The following is a 23339-nucleotide window of genomic DNA, read 5'->3' on the forward strand; positions in this document are numbered from 1 at the left end:
ACAGTATTCCTATTACCCTCTTCTCTAATCTTAGAGTGTCTTCTCTTTGTGCATATATCTTCTGCCGGCAGCTCTGAGAGTTAGGGCTCCATGGTGTGGAATTTATTCTGTAATTGTTAAAATTATCTCTTACTGGTACTGCCCTGTCCATGTTAAGTCATAATATCAGGTAATAGAAGGCAGTATTTTTATTTCAGGGCTTCATGAGGAGGACCACCTCTAGTATCAACCTCCTCAGTGTGGTTTTTTCCCCACATTTTTTTAATTAACATATAATGTATTATTTGTTTCGGGGTACAGGTCTGTGATTCATCGGTCTTACACAGTTCACAGCGCTCACCATAGTGCATACCCTCCCCAAGTGTCCATCACCCAGCCATCCCATCCCTCCCACCAACCTCTTCAATGTTTACAAATTGCTTAGAATGTTAGATTATAATAACTGATGGTTGCCTCTAAAGGAGTAAGAAAAAAAAATTGAAAAATTTTTTAGTCTCTAAATACTTTTCCTTGTAATTTGAAATACTCTTTCCATAATTATATATTTAAATTAGTCTGATTTGTTACTTTTCACTGCCTTAGAAAGTATATAATTGGTACATTTTATGGCTCAAAATTGCAGCTACCACTGATTCATAATTCAAGTTTAACTATTTGTTTACATTTTCCGAAATTTCTACATGTGAATTTGACAGCATGTCATTTGCAAATAAAAGCAGTTTTCACTAGCTTGCTTTTTTTTTTTTTACTGTGCAATTTGAAATACATTTGAAAAAATGAATAAAATTATTTTTGTTTCATACCAAGAAATGGATGAAAAGAGGCTGCTGGATCCAGGGTTGAAAGTTCGTAAAGGCCTCTGGGATTATACTCTGAAGAACCAGCAGATGGAATGCCTGAGTGACTGAAGAAAATGGGTGCTAATGCATCTAACTATCCTCATTCATGTTCCCCGAGGGTAGGGGGAAATTCTCAAGCCCAACAGACTTTTATAGGTAACTTTCAGTTTTTCTACTTTCATTTTCTTTTGTGGGTATAAATAGAATTGTGTTTTCAGTGGTCTTTTTGGCTGAAAAGAGAATTGAACTGTGAAAAAGTTATTATAGATAATAATTCTGCAACATCTAGGTTTTTTCCCCACAAATGTAAATCTATCTTGTATGATTTTTATCCTGACCAAGCTGCTATAGCACTTTCAATCTTTGATGTCTTAACCATAATTGCCAGTTGCCCTCAGAAACCTGGCAGTCTCTCCATTGGTGTAAAAATAGTGGAATACAAGCTTCTTGCATCCTGGTCCATTTATTTTCCCCAGTGCAAAGCAGCCTTGGTATAGTTAAGAAGAAGAAAAAAAAATTTCACGTTTACATACAAGTAGTATTCTTAATTTACAAATCTGCTTAACTCTCATTTCCTAAAAATCCTTGATTAAAATCTGTGATAACTTGGTTTTTGATAGCCAGAGAACCAAAAAGATTTTGTCAAGTAAATAATAATCTACTCTGTTAGTCTCTATTCCTTATTTAATATAGAAGTAAACTTAACTTTTTATAACTTCCTTCATAGAAATAAAAGTTAATTTTATTTGAATGGTTCAAGAATATCTGTAAAAATTTTTAGCATGAAATATGTGTTAAAGTGAACATTGAAAATGAATGTTAAGAACAAAGAAACAAATTTTCATTTGTTTGATTTCCTTCTTAGGGACATCATCCTATTCTCAGCAAGGCTATGGTTGTGAATCAAAATTATATAGCCTTGACCATGGCCATGAGAAACCACAAGACAAAAAAAAGAGAACCTCTGGCCTTGCCACCCTCAAAAAGAAGTTTATTAAGCGTCGAAAATCTAATAGGTCTGCCGATCACGCCAAGCAGATGCGAGAACTCCTCTCTGGGTGGGATGTTAGAGATGTTAATGCTTTAGTGGAGGAATATGAGGGAACTTCAGCCTTAAAGGAGCTTTCTCTACAAGCCAGTTTGGCTAGACCAGAAGCTCGGACATTGCAGAAAGATATGGCCGATCTTTATGAGTACAAGTATTGTACCGATGTAGACTTAATATTTCAAGAAACTTGTTTTCCTGTTCATCGGGCCATTTTGGCAGCAAGGTGTCCGTTCTTTAAAACACTGCTTTCTTCCTCACCGGAGTATGGGGCAGAGATTGTTATGGACATCAATACAGCTGGTATAGACATGCCCATGTTTTCTGCTTTGCTACACTACCTTTATACAGGAGAGTTTGGAATGGAGGACTCAAGGTTTCAAAATGTTGATATCCTCGTTCAGCTTAGTGAAGAATTTGGAACACCGAATTCCCTTGATGTAGATATGCGTGGACTTTTTGATTACATGTGTTATTATGATGTCGTCCTTAGTTTTTCTTCAGACTCTGAACTGGTTGAAGCTTTTGGTGGAAATCAGAACTGTTTAGATGAAGAGCTCAAAGCTCACAAGGCTATTATTTCAGCACGGTCCCCATTTTTTCGGAATTTATTACAAAGGAGGATACGGACTGGTGAAGAAATCACAGACCGAACTTTGAGGACTCCCACAAGAATTATATTAGATGAATCCATTATACCAAAAAAATATGCGAAAGTTATATTACACTGTATGTATACTGATGCGGTGGACCTCTCTGTTTTGCACTGTAGCCCCTCGGTGGGGAGTCTCAGTGAAGTTCAGGCTCTCGTCGCAGGGAAGCCAAGCATGACCAGGGCAGAAGAAGCCATGGAACTTTACCACATAGCACTGTTCTTGGAATTTAACATGCTTGCACAAGGTATGAAATTCTGGTTTTTAATTTTGATTTCTCGAATTACATATTTGTCTTCCAAATTCAGAACACAGCCAGTATGTTCAATATGATTTCACTGTTTGGGATGTGCCTGGGTCAGTTATTTTGAGTATGTAGTTAAGGAATCTGAGAAAGAATTGAGGGTCAGCATTAATGTGGGTGTTCATTTAGTACTAAAACCAAGCATTCAAAACTAGTGACTAAGAGCAATAGATGAGATGTGAGGCTCTTAATTCCCTAATGTAAGATGATACGTGTGGGAATATATAACTACCACCTGCACCCTGTCTGCGCCCAAGCTTTGAACTAGCCTCGTTCCCCAGATGTCATGGTTATTCTTGATCTAGGACTCCTGGGGTAACTTAGTCTCATTTTTATACTCATTAACTTATTGATGCTTGAATGTTTAGAAAAAGAATGAAAATTCATTCCAAAAATGAAAATAATCACATTTGGATACAAGTTTATTTGAATCAAAGAATTAGGCAGAGTTTCTGATTTAAATTTTTATTTTTATTTATTTATTTTAAGATTTTATTTATTTATTTGACAGAGACACAACAAGAGAGAGAACACAAGCAGGGGGAGCGGGAGAGGGAGAAGCAGGGATTCCGGTGCGGGGCTCGATCCCAGGACCCCAGGATCATGACCTGAGCCGAAGGCAGACACTTAACAACTGAGCCACCCAGTCGCCCCTGATTTAAATTTTTAAGTATTCTGTATCTTCTTTTCAAACTCAACTTGTATATCCAGCAACAGCCTACAGTGTGTAAGGCACGGTCAGTGCTAGACTCAGGAGCCTTCTTCATTTAATATAAACTAAAACTTTTAGGTCAGGAAGGCACATTTTTGGGGTTATAGGCAAATGAATACATGAAGGTAACATTAAAAGAATTATCTATCTATTGGTAAACATTAGAATGTTAACATTTCAGAGCTGGAAAGAGACCTTCCACATGGAACAAAAGGAATTTGTGGTCTTGAAAGAATGCATTCTTTGCTTTCAGTGGCTGTATTTTAAAAGAAAACAAGCTGGGGCACATGGGTGGCTCAGTCGTTGGGGTTGGGTGTATGCCTTCGGCTCAGGTCATGATCCCAGGGTCCTGGGATCCAGCCCCACATCAGGCTCCCTGCTCGGCGGGAGGCCTGCTTCTCCCTCTCTCATTCCCCCTGCTTGTGTTTCTGCTCTCGCTCTCTCTCTCTCTCTCTCAAATAAATAAAATATTTATAAAAAAAAAAAGAAAGCTATATGACATGAAATTACTTGAGAAATTTAGCTAATGAGTATTTGCTGAAAGAACATTAGAAGTTGCCAATTAAAAGAAAAGGTTAATGGCTGGGTCAAAAGACAGGAATTTAATGAACTAAGGAATAATGAAAGCTACACGCATTTTTCTAACTTGAAAATAAAAATGTGTGTTGTATGTCTCAATCAGCAAATTAATAGGACTTTGAGAAATAAAATAAAGCCCCAGCTTAATAACAATAAGAAATAAATTACATGAGAGGAATTATACAAAAGAAGGCACTAATAAACCTGAGTGAAAAAAGTTGAGATTTCTGTTACATAAAGGATCTTTTGAAATCTTACTTTACCATTATCTTTTTAGTAATAGTACGAATTTAGTTTTGTTACCACAATTAAAATGTTAAAATATTTTTATCAGTTTAAAACAACATTACATTAATAATAGTAGGCTATTTTGATGTCAGACTACAGGAAAATAATGTTATCAAAAATAACCTAGCAGCTTGACCTACCACTGTTTTATTCTGTAAAACCAAATTTGTCAGAAAATGCCTCTACAGAAAAATTTGAAGGTTGTGACATTGCCCAAAATGTGTAATAACCTCTGTTTTCTCAAATTGGTTTTGTTTTTTGACATGTTTAAATAATAAACCAAAGTGTACTGTATACACTTTGCTGGGGTTTTTTTTAAAGATTTTATTTATTTGATAGAGAGAGTGATTGAGAGAAGAGAGCACGAGTGGGGTGAGGGCCAGTGGGAGGAGCAAACTTGCGGCTGAGCAGGGAGCCCGATGTGGGGCTCAGTCGTGGGACGCTGGGATCATGACCCCAGCCGAAGACAGACGTTTAACCGACTAAGCCACCCAGGCACCCCACTTTGCTGTTTTTAAAAAATGGGAAAGCATCCCCTAATACAGTTCTTTGGGGGTTTGTTGTTTCAAGTTTTGAGTGAAAAGTAAAATTGTGAGCCAGCTCTTAGCTCTTAGGTAATACTTGATCTAGAGTTCTTTTATGTTAAGTGAGTTTAAATACTTTTTTTTATCATTTAGCTAGAAATTGTATTTTTTTAAGTACATTTAAAGATATAACACTCCTTGTATTACCTTAGTCTTGGTTACTGTAATATATATGTATATATATATATTCCTTAAACCTGGGTGTACATGGCTCTCTGTTTCCTTTCATTATTCAAAATACAGAGTTTAGGTTATTTGATGTTTTTATTTTTGCACTCCATGTAGGCCTTATTTTTCCCCCATGCCTATGATACTGTACATATTAGTGTTTATAACAGACCATACCTTCAGCATAATTTTTACCCCATTTCTTTGGGAAGGAGAATATTTGGTCACTGGGAGAGTAATTTTATACCATGAAGTTTAAGAGCTCAGACTCGAACCAGACAGATGGATTTGAATCCTTCACTACCATGTTTTAATGTGCTTGACCTCAGAGCAAGTCACCTTTCTAAGCTTCTATTTTCTCATTTATAAAATAAAAATAGTAACCTTGTAAAGTAGGATTATGAGGATTAAAGGAAATAATATATGTTAAGTGATCTGACTGGCGCCTGATACATAGTTAGCATTCAATAAATATTAGCCATTAAATGATAATCATCAGAACATATTTCATTCACTACCACGTTCTTTTCTAAAACTAACTTTTAATAAATAAAATCTAAGAAAAAAAGGGGGGCGTACATCTGGGTGGCTCAGTTGGTTAATTGTCTGCTTTCGGTCCAGGTCATGATCCCAGGGTCCTGGGTTTGAATCTTGCATCAGGCTCCTTGCTCAGCAGGGAGCCTGCCTCTCCCTCTGCCTGCCACTCCCCCTGCTTGTGTGCTCTCTCTCTTTCTCTCTTTCTGACAAATAAATAAAATCTTTAATAAAAAGAAAAAAAAACTATTTACATTCAGAAAAATAATTTTATAACTATTGATTAAACCTAATACTAACTATATTTTGCAGATTTTTACTATTACCAGTTTTAAAATTTTCTTATAATTTTATCATTAGTGAGATGATACATGCCACTTATCAAACTATTGTAAATATCTGGCTATTTGTCATTCTACAATTGGTTTTTCTCAGCAGGAGTTCTACAAGCAGATTAAGCCTGTAATACTCTGAGGCATCATATTGTGTATAATGAATTAGCATCTCTCTGATGCATCCAGCATAGTAATAGTTATGTACCATTTTGGAGAGAATTAAGAAAATAGTCACCAAAATCATCTTTGTTCTATGATTCAGACAAGGGCTTAACTTGTAGTTAAGCAACGCTGTGAGACTAGTCTGTTGGGCAGCTTGAGGGTAGGACCTTATTGTTCTCATCTTTGTGTCCCCTGTGCCTGGGACATAGTGGGCATTCAGTAAATGATTCTGAATTAATGACTGTTACTTTTTATTCCTAATTAGATTTAACTTCAAAAGTTAAAGCCCAGTTTTAAAAAGAAACAAATTCTGTCAAGGGAGGCTGGGACCTTGAGACTAAATACGTCCTTCAAGATGGAGAGATGATCTAATAGTTTCAAGAGCATCGTAAAAAGAGGCGGTATAGGCAGACAGCCAGAGTGGTTTGGATAAAAGGGCAGCTTCCTGGCCTACACTGAGAATGCGTTTTATTCAGACAAGTAGGCAGTCACTATTAGGGAGGTCAATTAATAGGTAATGGGGTACTGGCCTGGCATTTTAGGATGAGCTTTAATTTCACTTGATTTCCTACACAGATTAAACATAAGTTTATTTCTGGCTCTTCCAAAGCCCTAATGGTATAGTAAAGGAATAAAACAAATATAAACCCTCAAGGACAAAGATACCCAAGAAGAAAACAAGAGTGGAGAAAGGATACTGAAATTTTTGGAAGCTGAAAAGCAGATAAGGACTGATCACTGACTTAAAACAGAGGAACAGTCTGTAACTCTAGAGCCTATAAAGGGGGCTACTGAGGATAAGAGAGGCAATTCACAGGGGGTACTTAGTACTCTGGGAAGAAGAGGTAAGTGTTGCAAATGGAAAAGAGAGATTTGATTTTAAGTCTTGACTACTGAATGGATCAACCCTTCCCCCCACCGTGGAATTCACCTTTATAGGTGGTGTCAGAAAGGAATTGGGTTTTGTTTTACTCCATATAGTGAGCTGGTTTTCTGAGTACCCTCTATTAATCCATATTCTCCTCTTATTTGTGCTACCTTTTTTTCTAAGTTCCCAAGTATTTTGGGTTGGTACTTTTTCCATTTTGTTTCAGTGGTCCATCTGTTTGTTCTTTACATAAGTATCACTTGTGCCACTTGGCAAATCCTAACCTGCCCCTTCAATTCCCTTCTCTACCCCCCGCCCCCAACCAAACACAAGAAACCTTAAGATTTATTTTCTAAAGAAATCAAACTAGAGAGATTTCAAATCTGGAAATAGCTACGAAAAGGGTGGGTGGGGGTGTGGGGTAAAGCACAAGGTTGAAATCTGAATTTATGTCAAAGCCTACAAAGTAAATGGCAAAATCACTCCCGTTCCCCTGCTCTAGTCTAAGCCAGGCAGATACAAGATAAAAAATTAGAGCTCTAGAAATGGTGAACAGCCCAAGAGAATATAGACTGATGGAGACCAATGTTGTGGAGTTCCATGATGAAGTTATGCTCAGGAGTTAACATGGTGAAAAAACCAGTTTGCCTTCGTTTTTCTACAGAGAAGACTGTAGTCAGCAGTCCTACTTTTGCAACAGAGCTTCCACACAGCAGTTTAGTGCTTCATTCATAAATACGAAAACCCGTCTAAGGCTCAGTGGACTTTTGAAGAAAGCTTCCAAATTGAGACAGAGGTCAGAACAAAGTATTAAGCAGAAACCATGAAGAAAGCAGAGGAAAACAACAGAAGTAAAATACCCTTACGTAAGAGAGTGCTCTGTTGAATCAATGAGATGTAAATAGGATACTGTAAGAGTAAAAGACAGGAACTCTTGGAAATAAGATAGCAGAAATTAAAAATATAATAGAAGGATTGAAAGGTGAAATTGAAGAAACCTTTAAAACAAATAACAAAGAGCTGGACAACAGTGGAGACAAATAAGAAAACTATAGTATTGGTCCAGAAGGTATAACAATTTAACAAGTGGTGGTTTTAGAAACATACCAGAGAAAATGGAAGAGAAGCCAGTATCTGAGGAGTAATATAAGAAATACTGCTAAAGCTAAAGGAATTTCTGTATTAAAAAGTCTTATCCCGGGGTGCCCGGGTGGCTCGGTTGGTTAAGCATCCGACTCTTGATCTCAGCTTGAGTCTTGATTTTGGGGTTGTGAGTTCAAGCCTACTTTAAAAAAAAAAGTTTTATCCCTTTCTCTAGGGAAAAAGAGAAGATTCTAAAATGTTACAGAGAGGAAAACATTCGGTTCCATACAAAGAAACCGGACTCTGAATAGTACTGAGCTTTTCAGTAGCAGCAGCCGAAAGCTGTGATACAGTGGCACAGTGCCTTTGAAAAGCTGATGGAAAATTATTTTCAACACAAAATTCTGTATTTAGCCAAACTGTCAATCAAGTGTAAGGCTAGATAAAGCCATTTTTTTCAGTCTTGCCTCAAAGAACTGATCTCCCTTGCACCCCTCCTGAGGAAGGATGTATTCCACTAAATGATGAAGTGAACCAAGAACAAAGAAGTGTGGGACCCAGGAAATGGCGTCAAACACAGGAAATAAGAAAGGGAAATCCTAAGTACTGGCTATATAGTAGGTCTAGCAGACATCACGTCTAGACTGGACCAGGAGGGTGAAAGGCTCTAGGAACATTAAATGACAAGGGACATTGAAAGAGATTTCATGGGTCTTTTGGTGCTTTTATGAAGACTTAACAGTAGATTTATAGAAAATGAAGGAAGTGGCGCTGTGAACTGTGTTAAGACTGATGAATCACAGACCTATACCTCTGAAACAAATAATACATTATATGTTTAAAAAAAAAAAAAAAAGCGGGCTCCCCACTCGGCGGGAAGCCTGCTTCTCCCTCTCCCACTCCCCCTGCTTGTGTTCCCTCTCTCCTCGTCTCTCTCTCTGTCAAATAAATAAATAAAATCTTAAAAAAAAAAAAAAAAAAAAGATAGTAGGAAGGGAAAAATGAAGGGGGGGAATCAGAAGGGGAGACGAACCATGAGAGACTATGGACTCTGAGAAACAAACTTGAGGGTTCTAGAGGGGAGGGGGGTGTAGCCTGGTGATGGGTATTAAAGAGGGCACGTATTGAATGGAGCACTGGGTGTTATACGCAAACAATGAATCATGGAACACTAGCATCAAAAACTAATGATGTAATGTGTGGTGATTAACATAACATAAAATAAAATTTAAAAAAAAGAAAAAGAAGTGGGAAAAGAAGAAAATAATAGCTCCGAGAAAAATTTAAAATTACATATGGAAGAAAATATAACTCTGGTATGCCACTTGGCTCACAATAAGCAGTATTTAAATATGAACACTGAATATTGATTTAATAAAAATTATAATACAGAGAGGTAAATACCAGAAGAAACAACTAAAAAATTGAGAGGAGGTGCCTATGGGGAGCAGAACTGGGAGTAGGAAAGACATAGGGCAGATGGTTTTGTCTTTAGAATAAGCTTTTTATTACTACTAGCTACAAGACCTTTTAGATCATGAACATATACTGCTTTGATTACAAAATTAATTTTTTAGTACAATAAAGATATGACATCAGTGCTCAGAAGAACCAGAGAGACCTAGATAGGATAGGCCGTAATCCTGAAGAACTGGGGGATTTGTCATATCTATCAATAATGTTAACTAGTAAGATCATGCTTATCATTTTAGGTTACAAAGGGCTTTTACTTTCTCTCATTTGGTCTCCCTGACAACCTGTGAGTATGGTGGGGCTCAGAGATGAGTAACTAGCCTTCTCCTGAGATTGTGAATAAGGTTGTGACTCGTACCAGCTCTTCTGACCCCAAGCCCAGAAATGTGGGCATGGTGAGAGAGGGGAGCAGTATGAGAACCACTTTCCAGGGATGAAGGTGGGAGGACACTGTGGCCCAGTTGTAACAACAAAATAGCAGACTAGTGATTGAAGCATCAGCTCTGAGGAATCTCAGCCGTGAGCTGATTTGTGCTGAACCACTTGGGCAGGAGTAAGAGGGAAATGTGGGCCCCGTTAAGACATTTAAAAACTGGGGGGGCAAGGGCCTGGGTAGGTCACCACTCAAACTTTGCTTCAGAGCACTTAGCCAGAGAACAGAGGGCTTTGTACTGAGTAAGCCATTCTTTCCTGAGTCGGTGAGTGTTCCTGTGTCAGTTATTTGACTTTTTTGGCTGTCAGCATCACGACCTTCTTCCTAGTTTTGAGAAATTCCTCACGGTACAGGTCTTGATGGAGGGCAGAAGCCACCCCCCAGTGTAAAAACCTAAGAGGTCAAATACTTGCTTTCTCAGTCTTCTCAGTGGTTAATGTTTAAGCACATGACCTGGGCTTTTTGAATGGGAGCTGATAGAACAGAATAGCAAGGGTTGTAGAGAATTCTTTGTATAAGCAGGGTAGGAGCAGCAACATCTAGCGGTAAAGCAGAGAGGTCAGTGGCGGTGATGCGACTGATGGCATCCATTGCCTGTACACAGAGCTGGAGCTGTGGTGGTCACAGGCCGTGGGCAGCCTGGGGTACCCACTGGCTCTCTTCCTGACGCAATGCTCACTCTGCAGCCTTCCTCTGCTCTTGTTTGTTTTCTGAGTCTGGTCTTCAACTTTCTCAGGAACTGTGGGCTAACAGTATCCTTTCAGATAAATCCCTTTTCTCTTTAATTAAGCCAACTAGAGTTGTCTTCTGTGGTTACAGCTGGGAAACCTGGGTGGTAACAGTACCTATAGTAAAAAGACCAGTGTACGTAATTCCAAAATAGGTGGCTAGATTAGAAGAGCCTCAAAAGAAAGATCAGGTGTTTGAGCACTGATTTTCACGATGATTTTAGCATACACTACACTGTGTAAACACCTCTGAAAATGTGAGTACCATGGTGAGAATATGTATTGATTTCTAATTCTTTGAGTAAAAATCCACTCTTTAGGAGAACTGTAGGTTTTCTCATGAATTTTAACAACCTTGGGCCTACCCTAAGAACTTACATTTCCTTGTTATAAGTACTCTTGACCTCAGAACAAAATAGCTCAGGATTAGCACCAATATCTATGTGTATATCCCAGGTCAGGGCATTTTACAGTAGTACACTTTAAACCACAGATTTTATTTTTTCATCTTGATCAAAAATGTATTTTTCAATCTATGGAATATGAAAAGTATTTATAACACTAGTTCCAAAGTGGACTCTATAATGCATTGCCCATATTTTTAGTCATAATGCATGTGGTTATATTTTATTGGGTTAGAAATCTAACAGAGAAACAACTGAAAGCTATGACCTAATTTTCCCTTAGCAACTTGGTCAGATTTCAAGAGTGTGTGATTCAAAACAAATGCAAAGTAGTAAAGACTAACTGTTCCGACTCACTAAGCCCTTCCTCCCTCTTCCATCCTCTCCACTGTCTCTGTGTTGACATTCTTCTTCTGTCTCAGTTCAGTTGAACTGGCAGTTCAATATGCTTCTATCTGTAATTGTTTCCTCTTTAGCAAATTAGTCGGACAATACTTCCTAGAGAATAATGGAGCTAAGTTAAAGACCATTATCAACAACAGTTAAGAGTAAAAATGTAGATTTCGGTTACCTATACAACAGAGATGAAGAATTAATCTCAGTTTCAGGAATAGCAGTTCAGATGACTCTCAAGTTACACATCTCTAATCATAATGACACTTAACGTTTAAGAAATTCTTTACTCAAAATTACGAGTAGAGGGGTGCCTGGGTGGCTCAGTCGGTTGGGCATCTGCCTTCACCTCAGGTCAGGATCGCAGAGTCCAGGGATCAAGCCCCACATCGGGCTCTCCGCTCAGCAAAGAGCCTGCCTCTCACGCCACTCATGCTCACTCTCTCCCTCTCTTTCTCTCAAGTAAAGAAATAAAATCTTAAAAAAAAAAAAAATTATGAGTAGAGCTCTAAAGTGTAATATTTTACTGCATTTTTTATTTTAGAACTTAAACCATTTTTCATACAGACTGCAAACTCTCCACCTCTGATCCTCTGCTCACACTTTTCTTTGGTCTTAGAATATCTTTGCCTTTCACCACTAAATGTCCAAGTTCTACCATACTCTTTAAGGCTAAATTTACATGCTATTTCCTTTGTTTTGTCTTACACATTCCAAATTAAAAGTATTTTCTACTTCCTGCAAACTTCTAAAACACTTCTTTTACTTTTCTTTTAGGTTCTTACATCTAACTTATTTTGAAATTACCTATGTACCTGTCTCATTTCCTCTATCAACTAGTGTGCTATACTCTCTAAAGACAAGGTGAAAATCTTCATCATCTTGAATCACCCAAAGAACCTAGCACACTACTTTGCTCTTAGTATACTCTTAGTTACATTAAAAAAAATTTTTTTAATTCAATTTAATTAATATATACTGTATTATTAGTTTCAGGTAGAATCAATGCGTTACATATTTTGAGTTATCTTTAATACCTATGAAAACTGAGTAACTTTTTCTTTTTAAAAGGGGGTGTGTGTAATAAATGTTTAACCGTTGAAGTTGCAAATAAAATTAAGATGCTCAATCTCAATCTAGAAGATAAATATGAAGCGTTGTTTTTAAAAATAAGTTTAGAGGTGGTCAAAATGGTATATAATTCCATACCATTAAACTCAGTTTTAAGTTTCAAATAAAGTCACATCAACTCTTTCTTTTGTTGTCCATTGATATGTAATAGGTATCAGTTGAATTTAACATATTCTTGGAAGCCAGGGAAGATTGTCAATCTTTTGAAGCCAAAAAGTTTAATCTGAGGACAATTAGAACCCTTTCTCAATAATATGCAAAATCTTTTCTCTGTCATACTAAAATCCCAAGAATACCACAGTTGAGGGAAATGATGAAACAGGAAGACTTGCTTGTTTTGGTTTGGTTTTCTTCCCCAACACAAATTATGTGTTTATTATAGTCAAGATTTGAGAGATTTAATTAGAACATTGTAGACACTAATATAATCAGTCAAAAGATGAAATGCTGTAGTCAGGTCATTAGGATATGGACACAAAACTTTGAACAACATAGGGACAAGAAAGAGCTGAGCTTTTATTATTTAAAGAGTATACTGAACTCTGAACACCATGAGGATATTGGAAAGCATCTGCAATGATGTTGCCCAATGCAATGTATTCTGAAGTAGAGAGAGACTTGATTTCAGGTTAGCATTTTTTTGAACACCATTGCTATGCAAGATGCAATAACAGGGAGAAGAGAACTAAAAGGAACCATGTTTGAATGTCACTATGTTCCTAGCTTCATGATGGGCACCCTACATATATGTCTTTCGTTTCATCTTCACAACAACCCTGTGGAGCTTGGAGATTTGCTCAGGTTCACAGATAATAACGGTACCCAAATTTAATGGTATTTTATAAATATGAAGTCTGGGGTCAGATCTGTGCTCCAATCCTGGCTCGGCCACATACTCACCATATAAATTCTTCCTGGGTTCCTCAGATGAGCTTATTCCTTTCTCTTCACAGAAGTGTGGGCACCAAGCTCTATGCCTGGCTTGCATTTGGGAGGGCCTTAACAAACGTTTTTAAAGCTGAATTACAGGGGCGCCTGGGTGGCTCAGTTGGTTAAGCATCTGCCTTCAACTCAGGTCATGATCCTGGGGTCCTGGGATCAGCCTAGTTGGGCTCCCTGCTCAGTGGGGAGTCTTGTCGTCTCTCTCTCTCTCTCTCTCGTTTGCTCACTCTCAAATAAAATCTTTCTAAAAACTGAATTACATTAACTCTTTGGTAGACAGGTTTTTGTTTTTTTTTTTTAAGATTTTATTTATTTATTTGACAGAGAGAGACACAGCAAGAGAGGGAACACAAGCAGGGGGAGCGGGAGAGGGAGAAGCAGGCTTCCTGCAGAGCAGGGAGCCCGATGTGGGGCTCGATCCCAGGACCCTGGGACCATGACCTGAGCCGAAGGCAGACGCTTAAGGACTGAGCCACCCAGGTGCCCCTGAAGGGCATGTTCTTTGACCCTTTTGCTGTAACATGGCTTTGAGTAGAGGGTGCATATGTGTCTTGGTTTCTTTTTTTTTTTAATTTATTTATTTGAGAGAGAGAGAGAGCACATGAGAGGGGGGAGGGTCAGAGGGAGAAGCAGACTCCCTGCCGAGCAGGGAGCCTGACGTGGGACTCGATCCCAGGACCCTGGGATCATGACCCGAGCTGAAAGCGGACGCTTAACGACTGAGCCACCCAGGTGCCCCTGGTAGACAGTTTCTAAAGATAAGAATTGAGTTATTTTTCTTACACATCATTTGACAGCACGGTTCCAAGTTTCCAAAGTCTAAAGAAATTACCAGATTCAGACTTTTTTCAGCTATGATACATAGGATTACAATTGCAGAGAACATTGAACATTGGTTGTCAAAACAAGACCATAAAAAATGGTCCATAGAGTTTTCCCATGGTGGTAAGCTGTCTGGTGTAAACTCCCACTCCACTTTGATTCGATTGTAGTCACTTTTTCTCATAGAAACACTAAGAGAAGTCGCCTAATTGTTGCCTTTTCCTAAAGCCCCAACTTATTTTTGTTTTTCTGACTCTGCCATAGTTAAATTTTGACTACTCTTACACCTTCTATTGCCAAGAAGTACAAACTAATGCAATCCAAGCTGCAGGTTATTTGGGGGAAGACATTAGTGATTGAGGAAGGAAAATGATAGAAGAACCTCAGCATTGTACAAATACAATATTGAGATACAGAATTGAAGTTTTTGCCTTAAAACCAAATATTACACTTATTTTCTAAAATGTCTAGAGTAGAAGGGACTTTGACCACACACAGGTGTTCGTCTCCTTCTGGTTTTGAAAGTGGCTGGAAGAAACTATTCCAAGAATTAAGATAGATTAGTAATGACGTTATTTAGCTGTTACTGTGTGGAATACCTCACTTAATCTTTATGGTAACTGGTATGGTAGCTACTGTTGTTCTTCCTATTATAGAGATGCTCTTCCTGTTATTAGAGATGCAGGTAAAAATACTTGCATTGTTTCTTCTCTGAAGCCACTTCTAATCACATCTACTTTATATGTATGTGAATGTGTGTGTGTATTTCACATGCATATCTTGTTATGTTGTAGCATAAATAGTACCATACTATACATATTATCATTTTGCCTTTTTCACACTTAAGCTTTGCAAAAATTATGTCAATATGTAGAGTTACTTTATTTTAATAATTACATTTTTTGTTTTGTTTCTTTTTTTTTAAGATTTTATTTATTAGAGCTAGCAATGGGGAGGGCCAGAGGGAGGGAGGGAGAGAGAGAAGCATACTTCCCGCTGAGCAGAAAGCCTGACGCGGGGCTCAATCCCAGGACCTGGAGACCATGACCTGAGTGAAGGCAGATGCTTAACCAACTGAGCCATCCAGGCACCCCTTTGTTTTGTTTCTAAAAATATAAGAGATGTACTGATGTTTGGATATTCAGATAATACAAATAATACAAAAGGTGTTTAAGAACCCTTCAGTCTCACTTCCCAATGGAAAACACTGCTAACAAATGGTACCTTTTTATAAATAACTCCTAAAGACTGAATCTGAGTTTGGAGTGTATGTAACTGACCAGAAAGTTCTTGCCTCCAACTATTTTTTCATATATTTAGGTGAAAAAAAATAACAGTTTCTATTACAAATTAACATGGGCTAGCCTTACTCAATATGTCTCCACGAAGGGAATGACTTTGATTTATTAGAAGACTTTGAGGGGTGCCTGGGTGGCTCAGTTGGTTAGGTGTCCAGTCTTGGTTTCGCCTCAGGTCATGATCTCCCAGGTGTGGGATCGAGCCCCACATTGGGCTCTGTGCTCAGTGCGGAGTCTGCTTCAGATTCTCTCCCTCTCACCCACATTCTAACTCTCTGTCTCTCAAATAAATAAATGAAGTCTTTAAAAATAAACAAGTAGGGCGCCTGGGTGACTCAGTCAGTTAAGCGTCTGCCTTCAGCTCAGGTCCTGATCCCAAGGGTCCTTGGATCAAGTCCCGCATCAGGCTCCCTGCTCAGCAGGGAGTCTGTTTCTCCCTCTGCTACTCCCCCCTGCCTGTGCTCGCTCTCTTTCTCAAATAAATAAAAATCTTTTAAAAACTTTTTTTAAAATTTTTTATTGTTATGTTAATCACCATACATTACATCATTAGTTTTAGATGTAGTGTTCCATGATTTATTGTTTGTGCATAACACCCAGTGCTCCATGCAGAACATGCCCTCCTAAATACCCATCACCAGGCTAACCCATCCTCCCACCCCCCTCCCCTCGAGAACCCTCAGTTTTTCAGAGTCCATCGTCTCTCATGGTTCGTCTCCCCCTCCGATTTCCCCCCCTTCATTCCTCCCCTCCTGCTATCTTCTTTTTTTTTTTCTTAACATATATTGCATTATTTGTTTCAGAGGTACAGATCTGAGATTCAACAGTCTCGCACAATTCACAGCGCTTACCAGAGCACATACCCTCCCCAGTGTCTATCACCCAGCCACCCCATCCCTCCCACCCCACCCCCCACTCCAGCAACCCTCAGTTTGTTTCCTGAGATTAAGAATTCCTCATATCAGTGAGGTCATATGATACGTGTCTTTCTCTTTTTGACTTATTTCGCTCAGCATAAAAAATAAATAGCTTTGAGCTCTGTTTAGGTAACATTTTTGTATACCTCTTACTCAGCATTGACATGTCTATAAAGCTTCTGATACATGCTTTACATGCCATGGCATTTGAAGGTGAAATATCTACACATCTGAAAGTTGTGCCGAAAACACAGTTTGCACACTTATACGTCTTTGTTTCTAACCATATTCCTCTTCAACCGTAATAGTGTTAGGCCTTTTCCAAAATGGGTTGATTTTAATACAGTTTCCACTGTCAGTGTGTTTCTTCCTAATGGAGGCTTACATTTATTAAAGAGGAATGCTGAATTTTGAGACTGATTCACCAAAATACTTTTAGAAGATACGTAGGCATCACATTCGTTCTCTAAACCTTTTATATCTAGGCTTGTATCTAATTATGAGAGGTTCAGAAAAGTTTCTAAGCTAAACTGTGATTAAATAGTCTCTTTGTTATTCTAATGCATCATCTTAACTTTCAGATTGATATTTTTTTTGTATATAAGTGTAAGCAGTAAAAATATTAAGTATCTAAAGTCTTCATTGGTAGGGAGCCCCACTTCTATATTTTGATGTCAGGTTTTTAGATATACTAAGTTAAATAGAAGTGGATGGATACAGTGTTGTAAATCTGATCATCATAATAGGTCTGTAAACCTGAGAGAATGGCAGCTGCCTGAGTTCTCAGCAAATAAAGGTGAAAATAGGACATTATGGAGGAGAAGGAAGAATATAACCTGTCGATTCAGATAGACCTCGGTATAGAATTAGCACTATGACTCGTATACTTATATTCATTTAGCACTTACTGTATGCCAGACCCTGAGATTGAAGTAATGAGTAAGATCATCTAGTGCTAAGTACCAATAGGCAGTTACAGTGTAAATGTCTTAGTAGAGCAAAGCACTGGATGGTAGGGGAGCACACCGGAAGAGGAGGAGCCGCAGACCTCAATATAGAGAATTAGGGAAGGGAGACAGTATCAGGAGCTTCCCAGAAAAGCTGCGACCTGGAGAATGAATGGGAGTTAAGTAAAGATTAGAGATAAAGGTGAGGCAGGAGGAGGGGAGGGAGAGGAACACAGGTAGAAAAACCCAGAGATAAATAAGAGCCAGGCACTTGGGGTTAGGATAGGGGTTTCAGAGATAAGAGGGGTGTGGTGAGAAACGAGGCTCCAGAGACCAGTAGGGCTGTGCAGTAAAGAACTTGATATACTGGGCGCCTGGGTGGCTCGGTTGGTTGAGCGACTGCCTTCAGCTTGGTTGAGCGACTGCCTTCGGCTCAGGTCATGATCCTCGAGTCCCGCATCGGGGCTCCCTGCTCAGCAGGGAGTCTGCTTCTCCCTCTGACCCTCCTCCCTCTCATGTGCTCTCTCTCTCTCTTTCTCTCTCTGTCAAATAAATAAATAAAATCTTAAAAAAAAAAAAAAAAAAGAACTTGATATACTGTGCAGAGACATTGGGCTTTATCCTGGGCACAGCAAGTAATATGGCCTGATTACAAGATCTCTTTGGCTGAGACCATAATCAGCACGTAGACATCATGAGAAATGTTCCAGAAATAGTGGGGGTTTTTTTTAATACATACATCCTTTAAGCAGATACAATCTATAAATTACTCATCAAAAACTGCTAATTCTTTTTTGAAGTTTCTTACTATATTTATTCATTTATTTAGTAGAATTTTTCAGCACCTGCTTTTTGCCAGGCACTGTTGCTAAGCTCCTAACTCGCATCATCTATGGTAAGTATTCTCTTCATTTTATAGGTAAACTGATGCTTGAAAATACTGTTACCTGGGGTTCAGCTAGAAAGTGTTAGGGCCAAAACTTGAATCCGAGTCTTTCTAACTGCAGGGCTATGCTTTCCCATCATGGGGGAAGAGGGATGGGAAGAAATGATCTGTGAGGTACATTGTTTTGAAGGGAGACACAATCATATTTAAGAGATAACCAGTAAATATCAAAAAGTTTTCTGAAAATCATAACATGGCTCTACCCCCAAACCTTTGGGTTTTTCTTATTATTATAACAGAATTAAGGATACTAATTTACTATTTTGTCACAGTGAGAAAATGGTTTAAGGATAGTAAATAAAGTATAGATGTAAATGGGTATTTTTTGTTTTTTGTTAAAGGTATGTGAACCTCTGAGTTGTTCACATACTGAGACTTCTAGAATTGTTTTGGGGAGGGAGAGGGACAAGTAGACTCTGCGCTGAGGGCGGACCTGGACAGGGGGCTCGCTCTCAGGACCCTGACATGACCTGAACTGAAATCAAGAGTCGGTTGCTTAACCAACTGAGCCACCCAGGCACCCCTAGAATTGTTTTTATTTAACATTTTAATAAGTGACGTGTGAGTGGAAAGTACACAGTACACTTGGGTTGTCAGCATTTCTGTTCTCTTTATAATCTTTGACTTGCTCTGCTCTCTTGAGACTGCTGTCCTCCTACCCTCTCCCACTCCCCACAGACCCTGTGCTTGCTTCTGAATTAGAATACACCAGTATAATGGTGTGTGAGGAAACTTAATTATAGTAAGAGGTAGATTTTTGAGGATTAGGGAACATTTTCAGATGAGGAAACAGACAAAATTTCACACATCACATAGTTAAAGGGAATTGGGGTTGGGTCTCTGGTCAGTCTGACTCTGATAGTGTATCTTGCATCTCTCTTCTAGTCAGATGCCCACACATAAGAATATGTGTTCAATTTCAAGGAGTTCGGGTGTCCTGTAGGCTCCAGAATTTGATCCTCTGCATTCTAGTATAGCAGGGGCTTGTATAGGGTGTCTGTGTTTAGAGAACATCCCTGTGAAGGCTTTTCCCTTTCATCATGCTGTTTTCACTTACACCAAAAAACACTGAAGCCTAAATATTAAAAATGCCATACCAAACATTATTTTATAGAGTAAACATTAAAGCAATATAAATATATATTCAAATAAGTATCTTAAGTGTTCTTGTTCTTAGTCTTGTCTTTTTCCTTCCATTGCTTAGAGAAATCTTTAATCTTTTATAATTATCTGTGTACTTTAGCCGCCTCCTTTATTACCAAGTTACTACAGTAACTTCTTTCCTATCTTTTCCGTCCTTTTCATACAGCTTGGCAAAAGCTATCAGAATAAAGAATACAAGTAGTCAGGGTACGTTTTCACACACAAGCAGCGTGAATCTCAGTGATTGCCTCTCTCCCATCAGAGGGGAGTAATGTTCTCAAAGCAGAGAACCTTCTCATTTCCTTTCTAATATTTGCTTGGATTCTGTGGTCAGTGATTGATTTTATATTGGCACCGGGGGAAGGAACTCCTGGCAACTTCCATAGCCTGATGGTTTTTGTTTGTTTTTTATTTGATTTTTTTGAATAGATAATATATTCAGATGGAACAGAATTCAAACAGTACAAAGAGTACTCCGCGAAGAGTCTCCTGCGCTCCCAACTTTTTGGCCCCCACCACTCAGTTTCCCTTCACAGAAGCATCCAATGTTACCAATTTTATGTAAATCCATCCAGAGATAGTCTAAGTACATAACTTTTAAAATACATTGAAAGGAGGGATGCCAGGGTGGCTCAGTCAGTTAAGCGTCTGCCTTCGGCTCAGGTCATGATCCCAGGGTCCTGGGATCGAGCTGAGCCCCACATCGGTCTCCCTGCTCTGCGGGAAGCCTGCAGCTCCCTCTCCCGGTCCCCCTGCTTGTGTTCCCTCTCTCGCTGTCTCTCTCTCAAATAATCTTAAAAAAAAATTTTTTTTAATATATTGAAAGGAAACATAAAAAGATATTTGGAATAGATCTATAATATTACTAATGCCCTCTGGCATTTAGTTATTGCAAGAAACTTGTAAGAGTCCCCCTATTAAAAGGGACAGAAACTTGAAAGATATCCTTCAATGTAGATAAATATGTTGTACTTTAAGACTCTGCTCTATATTATGTATAGAAGTTATTTTTAATATCTACCCAACAGAAATAACCAAATTCTGAGCATTAACCAAAAGAGTATGAGAAATAAAACCCAGAAAAACTCAACTTACTTTTCCTTTTTTTTGCAGTGAAAATAGATTTTAATCTAGATTTCTTTTCTTTTATCACCCCCCAACCATGTTATCGAGACATAATTGACATATAGCATTGTGGTAAGTTTAAGGTGCACAATGTAATGATTTGATACATGTATATACTATAAAATGTTTACCACAATAAGGTTGGTTTGTGCATCCTTTACCTCACATAGTTTGTTGTGGTGGTGGTCAGAACACTTAGCTGTACTCTCAAAGCAACTTTCAAGCATACAATACGATATTAATGGTAGTCACCATGCTGCACATTAGAACTCTGGACCTTAGTCATCTTATAACTGGAAGTTTGTACCCTTTGACCAGCCTCTCCCCATTTCTTCACCCATCAGCCCCTAGAAACCACCATTCTATTTTCTCTTTCTGTGAGTTTGACATTTTTAGATTCCACGTGTAAGTGAGGTCATACAGTATTTGTCTTTCTCTGACTTATTTCACTTAGCATGATGCCTTCAGGGTTCATCCATGTTGTTCCAAATGGCAGGCTTTCCTTTTTTATAGCTGAATAATACTCCATTTTATATATACACACACACACACATACACACACACATATATACACACACACACACCACATTTTCTTTACTCATTTGTTTCCACATCTTGACTATTGTAAGTAATGCTGCAGTGAACTTCGGAGTGCAGACATCTCTTCGAGAGAGTGATTTCATCATCCTCAGATACATTCCTAGAAGTAGGATTGCTGAATCTGTGGTAGTTCCTTTAATTTTTTGAGGAACCTTCATGTTGTTCTCTGTAGTGTCTGCACCAACTTGTATTCCCACCAACAGGGCACCAGGGTCTTCACACCCTTGCTGGCATTTGTTAACTCTTGTCTTTTTTGTAACAGCCATTCTGCCAAGTGTGAGGTGGTACACTGTGGTTTTGGTTTGCATTTCCCTGATGATGAGTGATTTGGGTACCTTTTCATGTACTTTTTGGCCATTTGTGTGTCTTCTTTGGAAAAATGTCTATTCAAGACTTCTGCCCACTTTTTTTTTTTAAAGACTTTATTTATTTGACACACAGAGCACGTGTGCATGAGCAGGGGGAGTGGCAGGGAGAGGGAGAAGCAGGCTCCTGGCTGAGCAGGGAGCTCGACTCCTGGAATCATGACTTGAGCCAAAAGCAGATGCTTAACCGACTGAGCCACCCAGGTGCCCCTCTCTGCCCACTTTTTAATCAGCTCGTTTGCTGTTGAGTTGTAGGAATTTCTTACATATTTTGGATATTAACCCCCTATCAGATATATGGTTTGCAGATATTTTCTCTCATTCTGTAAGTTGCCTTTTAATTTTGTTGACTGTTTCTTTTGCTGTGCAGAAGCTTTTTAGTTTGATGTAGTCCCACTTATTTAATTTTGTTGCTTGTGCTTTAGGTGTCATATCCAAAAAGTCATTACCAAGACCCATGTCAAGGAGTTTTATTCCTATGCTTTCTTCTAGGAGTTCATGGTTTCGGTCTTACATTTAAGTCCTTAATCCATCTTGAGTTAGTTTTTGTGAGTGGTGTAAGATAGGGGTCCAGTTTCATTCCTTTGCATATGGATATCCAGTTTTCCCAGTGCCATTTACTGAAGGAACAGTCTTTTTCCCATTGAATATTCTTGACTCCCTTGTTAATTGACCTTTTTTTCTTTTTTTGGCCAAATTATAATGCACCTTTACCTAAAATATTGATTGCAGTTTTTCTTACCCTCTTCAGAGAAGTGGTAAAGTTAGACATGTTCTGAGAAAAGACAGCTGAAGTAGATCAAAGAAAGGAGCACTCAGGACAGACTAAAATGATTTGGATTGCTCGGTATGTCAGAAGTGGTATTACTAGAATGGTCATAAACTTACTGTGACAAGAAGACCCTAAGATGACCCCTAATGATCCCCATCTTCTGATATTTATACTCGCTTAAGCGTGAGCACAGCATCTGTCTTGTTTCTAACCAATACAATATGGCAGGGATGGGACATCATTCCTGTGATTATATTTAGAGAAGATTCCATCTTAATAGACTGGCACGAGAGACTTCCTCCCTCACCGGCTTTGAAGAAGTAAGCTACTCTGTCATGAGGAGGCCTGTTGAGCAGACCACATGGCAGGACCTTCAGGCAGCCTCTAAAAGCTGCTTGTGAACCCCCCGCCAATAGCCACAGGAAGCTGGGCCCGTAGTCAGACAACCACAAGGAAGGGATTTCTGCCAACAATCTGAATGAGCTTGGAAGCAAATTCTTCCCCAGAACTTCCCACTTCTTCAGATGAGATGGCAAGCCAGTTGACACCTGATTTACAACCTTATGAAACCCTGACAGAGGGTCCACGTGACCTGTGCCCAGATTCCTGATTCACAGAAAATAAGAGATGATTTGTTTTAACCTGTTGTGGTAATTTGTTACATAGCAGTAGAAAACTAATACATTATTTAATCTTCTGAGGTTATTTTCACAGGTCAAAATGGTTTAATATCAACAATTTGATGT

The 23339-nt window shown here is 38.7% G+C and overlaps 1 protein-coding gene across 4 annotated transcripts in view; it reads left to right on the top strand.

The window, feature by feature from the left end:
* The first annotated feature begins 744 nt into the window (after positions 1–744).
* BTBD7 (BTB domain containing 7) overlaps positions 745–23339 on the top strand; it is a 55798-nt gene continuing 33203 nt past the window's right edge. For 2 of the 4 annotated variants that reach the window (XM_034993069.1, XM_034993071.1), the window contains exons 1-2: positions 745–995; positions 1705–2784. In XM_034993069.1, the coding sequence (XP_034848960.1) occupies positions 914–995; positions 1705–2784 (1162 nt within the window). In that variant the 5' untranslated portion in view covers positions 745–913. Of the gene's footprint in view, positions 996–1704; positions 2785–18474; positions 18856–23339 lie in introns of those variants that run through there. The other 2 variants (XM_034993072.1, XM_034993070.1) reach the window with 2 other exon arrangements.

This window comes from Mirounga leonina, unplaced genomic scaffold (assembly GCF_011800145.1).
Source record: "Mirounga leonina isolate KUSES-001 unplaced genomic scaffold, KU_Mleo_1.0 Mir_82, whole genome shotgun sequence".
NCBI classification, from domain to species: domain Eukaryota; kingdom Metazoa; phylum Chordata; class Mammalia; order Carnivora; family Phocidae; genus Mirounga; species Mirounga leonina.